The sequence below is a fragment of the Lissotriton helveticus genome, chromosome 4_1 (genome assembly GCF_964261635.1).
Source record: "Lissotriton helveticus chromosome 4_1, aLisHel1.1, whole genome shotgun sequence".
NCBI classification, from domain to species: Eukaryota; Metazoa; Chordata; class Amphibia; order Caudata; family Salamandridae; genus Lissotriton; species Lissotriton helveticus.
The window spans coordinates 887013084-887030139 of record NC_136063.1 but is presented as its reverse complement, the minus strand read 5'-3'; the positions used below and the strand labels follow the sequence as shown (position 1 = coordinate 887030139).

Here is a 17056-nt window from a genome sequence, read left to right as displayed (position 1 = left end):
CCAGTGGGGTCCTGTAGTACTTGCTTCTCCTCAAAGTCGATCCCTTTCTTGATCAATATTATCACCCCCCTTGAGTAAGATGAGTATGAGGCTCTGTAGGATGAACTTGCCCACCTCGCCCCCAATGTAGCGTGAGTGTTCGGCGCTAGATGTGATTCTTGCAGGAAAGCTATATCAATATTCCATCTAGTGAGGCTAGCAAATACCTGTCTGATTTTCTGAGGGCGCGAGAGTCCGCGCACATTCCAAGTAAGAACGTTCAAACCGTTACTGCCTTTACTTCTAGAACCTGTGGTCCTCAAATGATACACTACCACTCATACCTGCTCTCCCCAATAACACACCCGGATCCCGGCCCCATCCATCAAAGCGATCGTAAGTTGCATTCACAACACTTCTCAGTGTAAATCCAAATAATGTGTACATGTGTGATACTCTCGGTCTTCTTAAACAGTCAAACACCCCCCCCTCCCTCATCCCGCCCACTCCAGCATCCCCAACCTGCCGAAGCCATATCCCTTCAGAGCACATTCCCCTCAACCATTTAAACAACAACTTGGTGCTCATATCAAACTGGTGTCGGGTATTACCCTCGTGGAGGACCGCCAGTGGCACACCTCTACACCCGGTGTACAGGTGCGGGCGATACTAGTAAGAATCGAAATAGTCGCAATGTATGTGTCCATTAAACCATTGGCCCTCCGACCCACCCATATCCCACACCCAGATGCAGGTAGTGGAGCTGACATTAACGAGATGTAGCCATTCTGTGCAACGATCAGACGCCAGTGGAAGGGATGAGACCCAGTAACGCCAAAGTACAACACCCCCCCCCACATCGCCATGGTCTGGTCACATATAGTACGGTAATCATCAACTCGCAGAGGCTATGCATCTACATTTGTCCATGCCCTGCAACGTGAAACGCGTCTCAGTGTTCAATGGTTTACCACCACCTTCGCTGTCCCACTGCAGTCTAAAGCATCTGCGAGCATACTACATATTACAGGCCCTGATCCGGCTTAACAGTGGCGGCATTATTGTCAGTTTCAATCGGCCTCGTAACCAGTTATCCAGCGGGGAAGCGCAGTATCAGTGTTCAGCCAACGGCCTCCAACACAGTGCAATACAGTATTGCGTTATATTCACTTCCCCTCTGCCGATCACCACCCTGTCGCTGGACAATGTCAAATGCAACACCACCATCTCACCTTCAATAGACTCATGACAGCCAGGCCTGCTCAATCCAGCCGAGGACGATTCCGCACCCGGCCTTTGCATACATTCGTGCAGTCAGTCTTACCATTGTTCGACGATGGACATTACCGGCTGCATCAGTCCGAGTCTCTGTTCTGATCGTTCCGGGATTCGGACCTCGCCTCACGCTGTATCTTCTTGACAAATTCAAGAGCTGCTTTTGGTGTCGCCAGAACGACCGTCTGTTCCTTCCACACCACTCGAAGTCGCGCAGGATATAACATAGAATATGCAACGTTTGACTCTCGTAGTTTAGCCTTCACTGCGGTGTACTCCTTACGTGCTTGCTGTACGGCGACTGTGTGATCAGGATAAAACTCCAGCGTGTTTCCTTGATGATTGATTGTGCCCTTCTCCCTTGCCAGCCGGAGGATCGCGTCCCTGTCACGGTAGTTTAAGATCCTCGCCACAATCGGCCTGGGCTTAGCGCCGGGTGGTGGCTTGGGCCCCAACGACCTATGGGCTCGTTCCACAATGAAGATCTGCGACAGGGCCTCCGCTCCAAAAATATCCCTACATAGACCTTCTATGTATTGCTCCATGCGCCCCGTGTTGGTCGATTCCGGCAGGCCTGCGATACGCACGTTGTTGCGCCTCGAGCGCGCTTCCAAATCCTCCTCCTTCGCCTTTATGACCTCCAGAATGCGTTCCATGCCCGCGCATTTAGTGGTGGATGTTCGCGCTTCATCTTCAACTGCTGATATCCTCGTTTCGGCCTCGTCCAACCGTTCGCCATGTTTTTCTTGGCAGGCAGCCATGCCATCCATCCTGCACGTCAGATTGTCCAGCTTGCCATTTATGTCCTGCAGATTCGATTGAATCGCTAGTAAAATCTTCTCCATGTTGGTAGTTGGCGGTGAGTCTGAAGATCCTCCGGCCTCCGCCATGTCGTCTGTAGGTTTAGTCGCTTTCCGGTTGTCGAAGGAAAGTTTCGGTTGCTGTCTATCAGGTTTACCCATTGCGGTCGACGGTGAATGCACCTTCCGAACCGTGGGTCCAGACGCCCTCGTTACCCTGGCCGTCGCCGCGGTTTTTCCTCGTTAGCGGTGGCCTGCAGCTGCTCGTGGGTCAAGTCCGCTTCAAATAGGGCCACTTGCCGTTGACTCCCACCAGCGTGTAGGGGGTAGGTATGTGGGCGTGGACTGGTCACCCCAGCTTTGCCTCGAAGTGTGGTGGATGGGCTCGCTCTTGGCTTGGGGGGGGCATTCTTTTTCAATCAGCCCTGCAGATAAGATTACACCTCGTCATCTGCCCGTCACGTTGGGCGCGCTCTCTCCCGCTGGCCAGTGCAATTGGTAGCAGAACGTCTGTGTTATGTCTTATGCCCTGATTGTCCCCCGGCTGTGAGTACAGCAAGCCGAGTGTCTGACCGCCGAAGTTAGACTGCCGAGCCCGCCTTTCCAGCAACGGTCGCCGCCATCTTGTCAGGCATCCAGCCGGAGCACTGTCGAGTACCGCCGGTAATTGCTGGGGACAAAGACAGCGCAATTCAGTCCAGTCAGTCCTGGCAGCATGCGCTCACCTCCGGTAACGTTCTCTTGGATGCCTGGATATTCCGCTGTTGTTAACGCTTTCGCCCATAGCGTTTCTGTCTGTAAACGTCGGCCATATTGTCAGGCAATCCGACGCTCGCCGCGATGTTCTCGGTATTTGTCAGCACAGCGGGGGCAGAATCCTCTGTTGCACAGGTCCGACGCTGCTCCACACCTTCCCACACCAGTACATGGTCGCGCAGCGTGGGTCGGCAGGGTTTGGCGTCAATGGATCACATCATTCGGGATCGCCCGGCGGAGCTGCAGTTCAGGCAGCCATTCCGCTGTGCGCCCCCTAGCGCCTCAACCAACCAGTTTGCTACTTGACGTGTGCTGGGGAGTGAAGTATTATGCATGGTGGGCCATTTGGAGTCCCCATGCATAGTCCAGTTCAAACCAGTACTGGGAGCCGCTGGCTCCCGCTCTGGAGTGAAACTGGACAAATGACATTAGAGCAACCTCTCCTCGGTCCAGACCCTCTCGGGAGGGACCCCTGATTCTTCCGAACCCTTTCCCTAGGGTATTTAAGGACTTATCTGGGTGTAGACCCCTAGATTTGTCGTGGAATAAGATTCAGATCAGACGCCACTTCTACTTGTACCGTCTGGGCACTCTGGACGTCGCTGGAATTTCGTTTGGGCTCGACTTCGCCCCCCTTCCAGTCTGCTGATGCGTCTGTGCACCATACAGGATACTTCCAAGACCTGTGGGCATCAAAGCCACCTGAAGGAATCTCTCTTGGAGTGAAGAAGTCACTCTCCTTAAACCTAAGCCACTGCAACTAAGTCGGCCAGTCTGCTGATGCGGAGGTCCTGCAGACTCGAACAGCTCTGCAACACAGGTGGTGTTTTTTCAAAGCTACGGAGGCCTGCTCTACCCTCTCATCAAGTTTGAGGTCAATAGTCCTCGTGGGGGTTCCAATAACCGGACCCCTGTGCCTTGCATCAACTTGTAGTTGCAAAGGCTTGTTGACTTCTCTCCAAGAAGATCTTCGGGCTCCAAGTAGCCCCAACCTCGAGCATCTCCTGTGACCAGAATCTTCAGCCACAGCGCATCATGGCCTGCATCTTTTGGTGAGCTGCTTGAGGTCCTCTCGTGACTCCAGTGCCTCTGGCCTGTGGGTCTGTTTGAGGGTCCCCTTTGCTTCTCTTAGGCTGCCCCGATTGCTCAGGCCTGCTCTTAATCTCCTGCTTTTGGGGAGTCCCCTGGACCTTGCTTGTCCCAACGTTACTCCTTCTTCTGCTCCTGCGCTGGTTGCATTTGCTAAGGCTTGTGGGTGCTCCCTCCGGACAACGACCCCTTAGCATTTGACATCCTTTGTGGGACACCTTGTGCACAGCTTCTGATCTTTCCCAGTGTCAACTGGTCCTCACAGCTGCAGAGTCAAGGTCCTCGTCAACTCTCCTGCAACACTGGACATCGGAGGGCATTCGTCTTCCAAGTCTCCTGGTCACTCCTGATTGACATAGTTTGTCTCCTCTGCTTGCAGGTACTTCTCGTCCAGAATCCACCTTCGGATTTCACCGGAGACTTTCTCCTATTCCAGCAGAGGCCCTTTCCTGAAGTCCTCCATTGGAAACAATGGCGGTTTCTGACACCACTTCACACGTATGCACCCGGCTTCCCTGGTTTAGGTAACATGGGTACTGGTGTATCCAAGGGTGGGGTGGCTCTCCAACCTTCTGTCTTCCACCGGGTTTCTTCAGGGTCCACTGAGAAGTGTCAATAATCTTTAAAAATTCAACCACAACTTGAACATAGACTTGTAGAGAGCCCGCGGTTGTGTACTGCACATGCTCTCCTTGGGGTCCCTACTTACTCAGCTTGGACGGTTCCTCGGGTCCCCAGCACTTCTACGTTCACTCGACATGGTGTTGACTCCAGTTATGGTTCTTATACCACTTTCTTAGTATATGGTTTGGACCCCCTGGGGCCCACTGTGTATTTTGTGCTATTTACAGCGGTAGGATTCAAGCCTGCATTGTTTTACCAGATAAAACTTTGTTTTGATTAATTGAAAAATGAATCACTAACAATAGGCACATATAATACAAGCATAGAATAGTATGTTCTACTGAACTTGGGGTTGGGTAGTTAAGGGGTAGCACACCCTTTCTCCAACCTAAGAGAGTTTTGTTACCACTAGGAGGTTAAGTAGGTGAGACACCACACCACACTTAGTAGGTCTTCCAAAGGAGATGCCCGTGGCTCTCTGGCTGCTAGATACAGTGAACTTTAATTACAAGAACTGAAAGCACTGTATGCCTCTAGAAAGTTGAAGAAAGGGAAAGGTGCCAACACTCAACGCCTCTTAGAGGTGTTACGGTTAGATGACCTCAGTAAAACTAGTGGGGCAGATGAGCAGGACAGAGTGGGTGGGCCAGGGCATGAAGATAGGCCAGGAGGGGAGCCCCTCTTTGACCTTGAATCTAACCCTGACCAGAAGGAGGTTGATGGCTCCCACTTGGAGAACTTAGAACTCCCAGAGGATACAGCAGGCGGCCTTGAGGAAGCCCCCTTTGTTCCTCCTTGGAAATTGCAGAATAGACAGTGGAGGTCTAGATCCTCCTCTGCAGAATCCAATAAATCAGGACATTCAGCAGGGACCTCCATTTCTAATGATAGGGGGAACTCTTTGGATAGGGACTACCAACTTCTTGGGTGTGAGAAAGCTAGGCTCAGGCAAGAGCAGTTGCCCTTGACAGAGAATCCCTAGAAGTCCAGAGGGCAAGGAAGAAATTGGGACTAGAGTCCCATGGTGGCAGCAACAATGTCCCTAGACCTAGGGGACATTCCTTTGAACATAGCAACCTGAACAAGATTGTCCCTCCCTACCATGTTCGTGATGACATCCACAAATGGATAACTGCTTTAGAGAAGGCCTGTAAAGTTCAGAGGGTCCCTCGAGAGCAGTGGGCAGCCATATCTTGGCTCTCCTTTGCTGACAAAGGTATAGATAAGCTCCTCACTGTTAGTGAAGAGGATGCTGATAATTACACAGCTTCGAAGAGCTCTCTCATTGATGGGTTTTGCTTAACCACTGAACAATACAATTTAAGTTCAGAGAGACCCAGTAAGCACAAACCCAGGACTGGGTAGATTTTGTGGATAGTGAGATTATGGCTCTCGAAGGTTGGTTACTTGGCAGCAAAGTTCATGACTATGAAGTATGGTACAATTTGATAACGAGGGAGCAGATCCCTAATAATTGTCAGACCCAGCTCCTGCATCAGTACATGGTGGAATCAGATCTGATTTTTCCCCAAGAATTGGAAATAAAGGCAAATAAATGGGCCAGAACCAGGGTTATGATTAAAGAAAAATGTGGTTCTGTTGGGTGGCAGAATACATTACTTCAAAGACAGGCAGTATTAGCTCATAACACAATAGACGAATCAGGTTCAATCAAATTCAATAAAACCTCTCTGAAAACAAACGAAAATCAAAACTTTTATATAGTAAACAGTCACAGATGCAATATGGAGGAATTACTTCATTCCATATGCGTTTCAGTAAATGATAAAAACAAGTGAAAAGTGACTGTTGGTGAACAAAGTGAAAAGTACAATAATATTCAGTGACACTTATATACAACTTTATACAGTATTGTACACGAGGGGGGAGAGAAGGGAGGAATGTTTTGTAGTTTAACGGTCAGAGTTCTGAGTTAATGCTCCAAGGAAACAGATGGTTACTGTGCCCGTTCCTGGAGGATACTTGACCAAAGTTATACGTCGACGTTTCGACCCTGATGCGCCCCGGTTGGTGGTCACGGCGGGTCTTTATCAAGACAGTAGAAGGGGAGGGGGGGGGACAGGTGGGTCTGGTCTTGTGGGCAGGAAATATCACACCCTGGAGGATATTTTGAGGGTCAATCCCGAGCAAAAGAATATGCGTGCCTTCACTGCAAAAGCCGAACGCCGTCTGGCATGCATGACATGCCAGACGCGAACGGCTTTTGCAGTGAAGGCACGCATATTCTTTTACTCGGGATTGACCTTCAGGCTATCCTCCAGGGAGTGATATTTCCTGCCCACAAGTCCAGACCCACCTGTCCCCCCCTCCCCTTCTACTGTCTTGATAAAGACCCACCGTGACCACCAACCGGGGCGCATCAGGGTCGAAACGTCGACGTATAACTTTGGTCAAGTATCCTCCAGGAACGGGCACAGTAACCATCTGTTTCCTTTGAGCATTAACTCAGAACTCTGACCGTTAAACTACAAAACATTCCTCCCTTCTCTCCCCCCTCGTGTACAATACTGTATAAAGTTGTATATAAGTGTCACTGAATATTATTGTACTTTTCACTTTGTTCACCAACAGTCACTTTTCACTTGTTTTTATCATTTACTGAAACGCATATGGAATGAAGTAATTCCTCTATATTGCATCTGTGACTGTTTACTATATAAAAGTTTTGATTTTCGTTTGTTTTCAGAGAGGTTTTATTGAATTGGATTGAACCTGATTCGTCTATTGTGTTATGAGCTAATACTGCCTGTCTTTGAAGTAATGTATTCTGCCACCCAACAGAAGCACTTTTTTCTTTAATCATACTTACCCAGGTTCTGAGGGACACAGGGTTACCCCTTTTTTTGTTAAACAGAACCAGGGTTAAGCAGAAAAAATAAATCAGAACTGAGGTGGTGACCAGAAGAAGCAGGATGCTGCTAAAACTCAAGATATTGGTGGGGATAAGGGCAAAGACAAGAAAGAGCTTTCTAAAAGGCCCAAAAAACCTGCATCCGTGGGGGGTGGAGAATGGGAGGTAGTCACAATCCAACACAAAATGCAAGAAGAAAGATTGGTGGTATGTCTGTAATGTAAAGACACATTGGACAAAGGATAGTGGTTGTCCAAAAGTTAAGGAGACAACTACTAACACCACTGCCCCCAAGGCAACTGCTCCCCCTAGCAAAAGTACAGGTGGTGGTAGAGGAAACTAGTGGGGTTAACCTAGGGTTCTGAGGTGTGTTCTGACATAGTCAGAACTCTAGCTCAAGCTGTTTTGGTCTGTGATGGTGGCATAGAACTTGCCACCTTACTTGGCACTCCCAGTAACCATGGCAAGTACAGACAACAGCCTTTGATTAATTGAAAAGAGGCTATGGCCTACAGGGAGACAGGGGCCAGTGTCACTATGGTGACAGAGACACGTGTGTCTCCTGACCATATCATACTTGGCCAAATGTACCAAGTGACCAATGCTAACAATGTCAGGACTGACCATTCCTTGGTAGTTGTTAATTTCAGCTGGGGAGGGGTAACTGGACCTAAAAAGGTTGTGGTATCTTCATACCTACCGGTAGAATATTTTTGGGATTTAGAAACTTCAGCCTGGGCTGAGCTAGAGTACAGGATTCATGCAGAAATGTGGGGCATCTCTGCAAGTGTGTTTGCTGTTACTAGGTCACAAGCAAAGCAGCTTTCCACTGAACAGGCCCTGGATCATGGAACAATGGACCATGTCTCTTCCAAGAGAAGGAGCAGGAGGGGTAAGGCTGTGTCTTCCCCCCCAGACTCAGCGTGAGGATCAACCTCTTGAGGGAGATTACCATAGCATCTTAATTCTTTTATTTATTTTATTTGCAAAGTTTATACAGCTCTGGCTAGAACTCGGAGGTATCAGAGTGCTTTACATGAGTAACAGTTTTACAAGGTTAAATTAGTTACAGTAGTATCGTATAACATAAAAGACAAGTCAAGAAGGTAGGGGCATATTAGATCAGGCAGGCCGGCAATGGGCCCAAAAAAAGAGGAGAGTAAACAAGCCCACAAACCGGCCTGGGTCTCAAAGTCGCAGTGTCCAGTGAATCTGTGAAGGAACTGCCCCAGATGAGCTTGAACCTGATCAGGTTGAGTTCTTGTGGGCAGGGGGTCCCCTCCTGGGGTCTACTATGTATTTCGTGCTATTTACTGTGATTTCTTGCAAAGTATTGTGTGAAATGTGCAGATCTCCGGGTAGGAGATATTTGTATGTGTTAGAGAGTATTATATGATAAATACATATTTTGATAAATACCTTGTGTGGTTACGTTTCACTTAATCCATACAGTGAGATTGCATTCTGGTAAAACCAGCTGCTTTACACTCCTTCTGGTCTAAGCCTGAAGGCTGCTTTCCGCAGCTACCACTTAGAGAGCTTACTAAGGTTGAGGTTGTCTAAGACATCTTACATCACCATAAGGGTTGTCTGGACTGGTGCAAGGTGTCCACTTACATAAGGGTATAGCATATAACAGGCCAGCTTCTCACAGTCTGTATATCCAACCCATGGATTGAATTATTCGGTTTATCAATCTCTGTCTCTGTCCAAACGAGATCCCTCGCTCCATGATTTATCTCAGGAAATGTTGATCTTAGTTTTGTTGTATCGGAATTTAATTGTGCTCCTGTGCACCATTATTATAATCTTCACTATATATGTGGTCATCCCAATATAACGAAGCCTACAGAGGCAAATGATCAAGTAGATGACGTCGCTGGTATTGCAATTATTGTGATTCCTTCTTTCCCAGGGTCTCTGAAGGCCCAGATTGGTCCTTTAGTATCTCTCTAGCATCGCCCCTCCAAATGATCAAGATGTCAACAATTTAACGTTTTTTTAAAAAAAAATGGGGTCCCTCTAAAAGGGTTGTCTGCTGGTGGACGAAAGGGACGGTGGCAGAGTTCCCGAGTCCGCTTGAGGTGCGGCTGGGCTGACAGGCTCACTTCTTTTTAAAATTCAAACGTGACACTTTTTATTTGGGGGCAATACTGGTTTTAACTAATAGATGTGAGGGGCTTGGGTGCACCTACCAGTTCTCGATTCCAGGGTCTGCACGCCTTGGTCCGACGCGGTGTTTACCGTTGCGCGGAGGGCGGGGCAGACAGAGACAGGTACTTCCGGCGGGGGAAGCGCTCGAGTGGTGGGCGAGGCAGCCTTCAAATTGACCATGCCTTTGCGGCCGCGCAGGGAACGCGCGCCGCTGGCGCTCCAATAGCAAGCCCGTCCACTGCCGACCGGGGCTAGGGGCCAGAACCCCTGTTGGATTTGGGCCCGCCATCCAATATAGTGCCCAGACACTCCGCTCACTCTGCCCCACTATGAAAACGCAATGTAAGCACAGTATAATTGTAGATAGTAAATGTTGGCAGTGCGAACACTGACCATTTGAGCCAAAGGTATTGATGGCTAACAGGAAAGCAGGCTCTCGGCTCGCCCTTTCTCAGATTAATTGTAGGTCTATGAGGAAGCACAAGATTGAGATACACGATCAACTCATGGAAGTTCAAATAGATGTTCTATTTGTCACTGAAACTTGGCTTGACACGGCATTGCTGTTATACATAAACACTCTATACAAGGCTCTCTTGAGCCAGTTGTAATTGAGGACAGTGAATCAGGACTATTTACACTTAGAACGGCACCATTATGTTATTAAAGGTTTATTGGTCTACCGCCCTCCGGGGCCGCACAGCAGATTTTCCCTTAGTTTAATTGATTATCTGGTGCAACCGGCTCTAAGGTATGATAAACTATTGGTGTTGGGAGACCTGAATTTGCATTTGGATGATGCACTTAACTCAGGGGCACAAGAGCTGTGCCAGGATTTAGTGACACTTCAACTAACATTACAGTCGGAATCCCCCACATATAGGCAGGGACCTCTACTCAATCCCATTTTTGCTAACTGGGATGCTCTGGTGGTTGAATTCCCCTGTCCGGTGCCGTGGTCAGACCACTTTTGGATACCTTTTACTATACAACTCCCGATCCCCAAAGCAAAGGAGGAAGCCAGAATGGGTTTTAAAAGCAGGAAGTGGGTTAGCTTTTCCCAGGAGGCTTTTAACAAGGCTCTGAGGAGAGATGCTCCTCCTTCTGGTTTAGATGTAAACCAGGTGTGCGAAGCCTTACCAAAGCGCATTACTTATGCCCTCGATTGCACGGCACCCTGGTCTAATAAGGTGTCCTCAACAAAACGTAAATCTGCCCCTTGGTTCGGGGAAGAACTTAGGACAGCAAAAACAGGGTGCAAGCGTCTTGAAAGACGATGGAGGAAAGATTTCTCCACCCTTGTGGAAGAGGAATATAAAAGCTGCGTTAAATCCTATCATTCGCTTATTAAGAAGGCGAAATCAGTTTATTTCAAGGAGAGAATCCAAACTGCCGAAAATTCCACTAAGGAGCTTTATAAGGTTTTTAAAGAAATTTCCCCCTGGTCATCGATTGCTCCTCCCGCTGTGGGATCTGAGAAATCCTGCAATCAGATTGCAGAGTATTTTGCGGCTAAGGTAGAACAGATTTATTCCTCTTACCCCGGCTCAGCTCACGTTAGCGTGGAAAGCGGGGGGGGGGACAAGAGGACGCTCCCATAATAAAAAAGATTCATGGATTCCTGGTGCCTGCACCGGATATTCTTAAACAGATAGCAAGCACTATTAAATCGGGATCACCCAGGGATCCAGGGACCCCGAGGGTGCATAGAGGGAGTTTGGATACATTAGAGCCCTTTATTAGACATCTTATAAGCCTGTCTTTTAGTTCAGGAGTAGTGCCTAATAGATGGAAGGAGGCAGTGGTGCTTCCTTTGCAAAAAAAGCCCCATATTAATATGGAGCAATTAGACACTCTGCGACTCATCTCTTTACTTCCCTACTTTACCAAGGTAGTAGAGTAGATTGTGGATGTACAGCTGACAGAGCACATCGGCAAGAACGGCCTCCTTCACCCCTCACAGTCTGGCTTCCGTGCCCTCCATTCCACTGAGTCTGCACTACTATATTCCACCGAGATCATTCGGAAGCATGTGGACGACGGACAAACAGCGGGACTAATTTTGTTAGACCTAAGTGCCGCGTTTGATACGGTCGCCCACCATACTTTGCTGAGAGCTTTGAAGAGGGGTGGTGTTGTTGATGGGGCTCTGAAATGGCTGGAATCTTATCTGACTGAGCGCAGCTTCCAAGTTATGCAAGGGGGCCACTATTAGAGGAACATCAAGCTGATGCAGGGGGTGCCTCAAGGTTCGACCCTTAGTCCTACTTTGTTCAAACTTTATGTCGCCCCCTGGCAAAAGTAGCGGATAAGTTTGGGATTAACGCCCTGTCCTATGCCGATGACACTCAGCTAGTGGTCTCCCTGTCTCAGGCCTGGTCTGATGCGGCCGCCAACTTTATGTTGTGCCTGCAAGAACTGGCCGAGTGGATGGCAAGCAATTGTCTGAAGCTCAACGGTACTAAGACCGAGGTACTGATAATAGGGAAGGCTCCATCAGTCTGGTCATCGGCATAGTGGCCTCAGACGCTGGGCTCTACCCAGACACCGTGTGAACAAGCAAAAAACCTCAGCGTATGGGTAGATACCAAACTGTCCTTCGTCTATCACACTAGGCGGGTGACAGACACGTGTTTTGGCATCCTACGAGGTCTATGGAAGACCCTAGAAATTCTCGCCATTGCATCCAGAAAGATCATGGGGCACGCCTTGGCGATCTCGCGCCTGGACTACTGCAATCTCCTGTATCTGGGTGCAACTGACAAGTGCATACGGAGATTGCAGGTTATCCAGAATGCAGCGGCAAGACTTTTTCTTATGTTACCTAAGAGATCGTCTGCTAAGAAAGCGCTTGCCTCCCTACACTGGCTTCCTATTAGGGAGAGAGAGAAGTTCAAGGCTTTGTGTGTAAGCCACCGGACCCTACAGAAAAAGCGTCCGGTGTATTTACACAACCTTCTTACTCCATATGCACCTACTCGACTGCTTAGATCAAGTGGGAGAGGGATGGTGCACATCCCTAAGATCAGGAGAGCTAGGATGGGTGGCCGCTCGTTCCGATATGTGGCGGCCCGGTTATGGAACACCCTTCCTCAGAATCTCAGACTGGAGGAATCCGAATCCATCTTTCGTAAAGGTCTGAAGACCTTTCTATTCCCCGTAAGTTAGTCTAGTGTGTCATTTGTTTTTTTCTGTTGTGGCTTTTCGGTTCTAGGCTGGCACCTTAGCGCGGGGACACACTGGGTCAGTGTAACCAGGCGCTCTATAAACTCAAATAACATAACATAACTATATGTTGGTTTGAACTGCTGCATGTACAAATTATCTATGCTGGGGGTACAGGTACTCCCCATTGAAGTCCCAGAAATTGGGAGGTATAGTTGATCTTGAAAACTGAAGAAATTCTCTTTCATGCCTAGACGTGGACACTACTACAAACAAAGTGGGATTTTTAAGAGGAGGAAAATTAGAGATTAGAGATTAATAGGGCTGTTAAGATAAATATATAAAGATAGGGTTGTTAATATAAATATAGAAAGGCTTGCTTAGGCAGACAGACCGATAGGTGAGTGACAGACAGGTAGGTAGAGACATCGACAGGTGTACAGACAAGTTGGTAGGCAGGTAGATAAAAGGATAAAATGGACAAACAGACAGGTAGTTAGATAGACAGACAGGTAGAGAGCTAGACAGATGGTTAGGCAGACCTGAACAAAGACAGATCAGACTGGTATATAGATAGGTAGAAAGGCAGAATAATAGATAGGGTTGTAAAGATAGAACTGTATCTATGTATATCTGTCTAAGATAGATATAAATTGCGTTGCTTAGACAGAGATACAAGCAGGCAGACGATACAGCTGCGGAGATAAGTAGACAGACAGGTAAGTAGCAGTCTGACAGATAGAGGTTGTGAAGATAGATACTTGGAATAAATGGCACAAATTTAATTAGTAAAATAATAGTTGAATGTCCCTTTAAGCATGACATACAAGACCACTGAAAGTAAACTAGAAATCCATATATGCAGAACCGGCTACACTGTTAACATATATATTTGTAGTCTTCAATAAAATACATACCTGCTTGACATACAAAAGTGCAGTTCTAAATGCACTTTGTGCGTGCATATTAAAAAGAGGATCATAAAGATCATAAAGGAAACTTTCAAAAGGACACAATCTAGTATGCTGTGAAACAGCAGCAGTCCGATAAGGAAAAGTCACTGAAAAGGAATTGAAAATGGCGTTAGAAGGAGACAGTAAATAATAAAATTGGACTGTGCCCAGTGCTCATATTGGTAGCGTCCTATCACATCAGGCTGTAAACACAAAAAGAAACGTTTAATAAAGTGAAAACAAACTACTGGCACAGAAGGGAACTAAGTTGTGATATTGCTCCTGGAGAAAGAACAAAAATACAGTCACTCAACGTGCAATCAGCTAGTGGCTGAAGTAGAATGACCCACGGCTCTAAACTGTATGCTGCAAGGAAGCAAAATGTGAATGACCCAGCAACAGACCAACAGATGAAGAGAGCTGGCTGAAAGCACCTTTATGTATAATTGTCGTAAAATCTAAAAGGTCTTGGCTAATGCCAGATATAAAAAAAAAATGAAAGTGTACGTTGAGGTGTAAATTGAACGAGGGGTTCCGTTTCTCGTGACGCCGACCATCGTTTCACTACCTCCTGTGGCTGCGGAGTGGAGGACCTATTACACGTTATTTGCACCTGCAATAACTTAAGGGACATAGGAATAAGCCTTTTAAAACCTGTGTTCAACCAGTACGGAGTAAGGACCTGTAGACAAGCGGCTCTGCTGTGTTTCAACCCAGAGAAAGTGCAGCTAAATTGTCGACTAACAAAGTTTTTCGACATAACAGCTAAGCGACTGGAAAACTTACGTACGTTGCCCTTGGAACATTCAACAACAGAAGCTTTTCCAAACACATATACCCATTAAATAGAACAAGTGGGAGAAGACTCACTAACGGAGCCAACGTCCTAAAAAACTCTTCCTATTTTCGTTACATTTAGAATAGTAACAGGAGGTAAAAAAGACTTTCCACAGTGATCTACATTATCATTCCATCGGGGTTCCTCCTAACGAAGCGTCGCAAGTTGTCGACGGAAAACAAGAGTTAAGACAATGACATTGTGGAGTCTCCCTACAATGGGCATGGCCCTCTTCTCAACACTGCGATCCACTGGAACAAGGCTATATGGCACATTGGAAGAGGTCAAATAACAGTGGCATCTGCCCTCCTCCACCTCCTTATTTCGCCTTTTTAAATGAGTAACTGAAATTTAATATGTGGACTATACAACAGTATTTTAAATACATATGAATAGATGTTTTCTAATAAGTTTTAATGTATGCAACGGTTTTAATTAATCATGCATAATAAAAATTCTTCTTCAGATGAACAGAGCTGGCTGAAAGCACCTTTAAGCATATTACACAAATAATTGTCGTAAAATCTAAATGGTCTTGGCTAATGCCAGATCTAAATAAAAAATAAATAAATAAAAGAGTAAGTTGAGGTGTAAATTGAACGAGGGGCTCCGTTTCTCGTGGCGACGGACATCGTTTCACTACCTCCTTTCTCTTGCTACCATTTGACTACCAGTGTACGTGATTCCAGATTTTTTTACCCATTTAATTACAAAAGGACAAGTCTTAAAAGATATTACTTATTACCTGCCATCCAAGGACCCATATCGCAGGGGCGGGAGTGCGGAAGTTGAGGGGGGCACAGACCGTGCTGCTCCGCCTCTCTTCAGGAACTCCCTCTGCTGCTTCTGGAGCCAGCCGCGTCCGGCTGCCATGGTTACAAGAGCGGACGCACTGTTTGGAAAGCGGTAGCCCTGGAATAAATGGAGAAAAAATAATACATAACTCAAAACACTGAATCCAGTGTTGTACAGAAACTGATAATCTGTTTATCAGTCGTCTTCCTGCCATAGTTGCGTCTGTCCGCAGACAGAATGTGAACTCAGGATGCCAGCGAAGCTACTACACACACTTTCTCTTATCAAGCACTAGACATTTTTATACAAAGTACTGCTTTTATTTCCTTCTCGCAGTATAAGCTTCATTGCTTACCCCAGCAAAACCGAATAGTACGCCAAGAAGCACGCACACCTTTCTTGTCAGCTAAAGCGCTCTGTTGACTTTGTCCGGTTAGTGCCGTTTCGAAACTGTGGTAGGAATGGCTTCCACCTGTGTGGAGGCGGACGCACGCCGTAGAGACTAGCTTTTTGTTGACCTATTAGCGCCCTGAGTACAGTGAAGCATTAGATTGGCTGACAGCCCGCGTCTCCCATTGGTCGCTGCAGCAAATGTCAGCGGCCTCAGAAACTTCCATTGTGCTCGAGTTGAAGAGCATGTTTCTTATGTGCCAAACTGTTTTATTTTCACTTTAAATTCTCTGCCGTTCAAGATCCATCTGTAGAGACTGTCTTTTAGGAGGCTCGAGAAGGACCCCAGACCTGTCTGTGCTGCGTTTAACTGACGCGCACTCCGGCAGAGGCGGGAAATACAAAACATAAAAGTTAAACCGACTGAGAAAAGAGAGCTGTCAGGATCAAACAAACATTGGTAAATGCATTAGGTTTCGCCTATGTGATTAATAATATTTTTTGGGGGGTGAGTTTTAAGTTGGTGAGTAGTTGTGCAATATAAGTTCGAGAAACTCCATAAAAGTGTTATGACTTGTTTTTTGAGAAAGACTGATTTATCCACTGTATGGAATATAAAAGGGAATTGGACGGTAATGCGAAGTTGTGAATTCCATCGCACCACATTGAGAGGATCTAAGGCACTGGCCAATAACTCAAAAGAAAAGCAGTCTTCCAATTGTGTCTTTGCAGGCAGGTCAAGATCGTGTAGATTTATTTTTTGGGCTGGGCCTTCTATACATGTAGTTTGTCTTTCAGCACTGAAAATACAGACAGCAGCAAGCAAACACCAGATTTTACTGGAGGTGTCACTCATGACAAAAAAATGAATTTACAGTACATGAAACCACTTGGAAAGTAGGGGTGCAGTACATACATTAGTATTACAATATTCCCTCACCTGCATCTGAAGGGTTACAATGCAGTCAGTGACAGCTCAAGCACAGAATATTTACTGTCCTCAATTACATTGCATCAATAGGGCAAATAAGGCTGGTATCTACGGTGCCAAAAAAAAGTATTTTTTTTACAATACCCTCAGCCTGTATTACATGAAACCTCTTCCTTTTATGCCATTTTGGCACACAGAGTTGTACATTGTCACTTTCTGCAACACTGCAAATGGTGAAATAATGCCAGTGTTAATTTGATGACTGGCATGAAGAATTGATGTGAATCTTGAAACAGCTCATATTACCCCCCTTCCATTTGTATGTGTGTGGTATTTGTATTGTGTGACACTAGCCATAAGGCAATGAATGATTACAGAGGTAACTGGCTTCTGATAGTGTAGTGGACCTTTACTGCCTCATGATGTAACATAGCC

At 46.7% G+C, this 17056-nt stretch overlaps 1 protein-coding gene across 1 annotated transcript in view; it reads right to left on the bottom strand.

Moving 5' to 3' along the window:
• The window catches only part of FBXO15 (F-box protein 15), a 395164-nt gene extending 379352 nt beyond the window's left edge, over positions 1–15812 (bottom strand). The window contains exons 1-2 of the mRNA XM_078687513.1: positions 15656–15812; positions 15251–15417 (exon numbers count right to left, since the gene is read on the bottom strand). Coding sequence (XP_078543639.1) covers positions 15251–15378 — 128 coding nt within the window. The 5' untranslated portion in view covers positions 15379–15417; positions 15656–15812. The remainder of the gene's footprint in view (positions 1–15250; positions 15418–15655) is intronic.
• Between the last annotated feature and the right edge of the window lie 1244 nt (positions 15813–17056).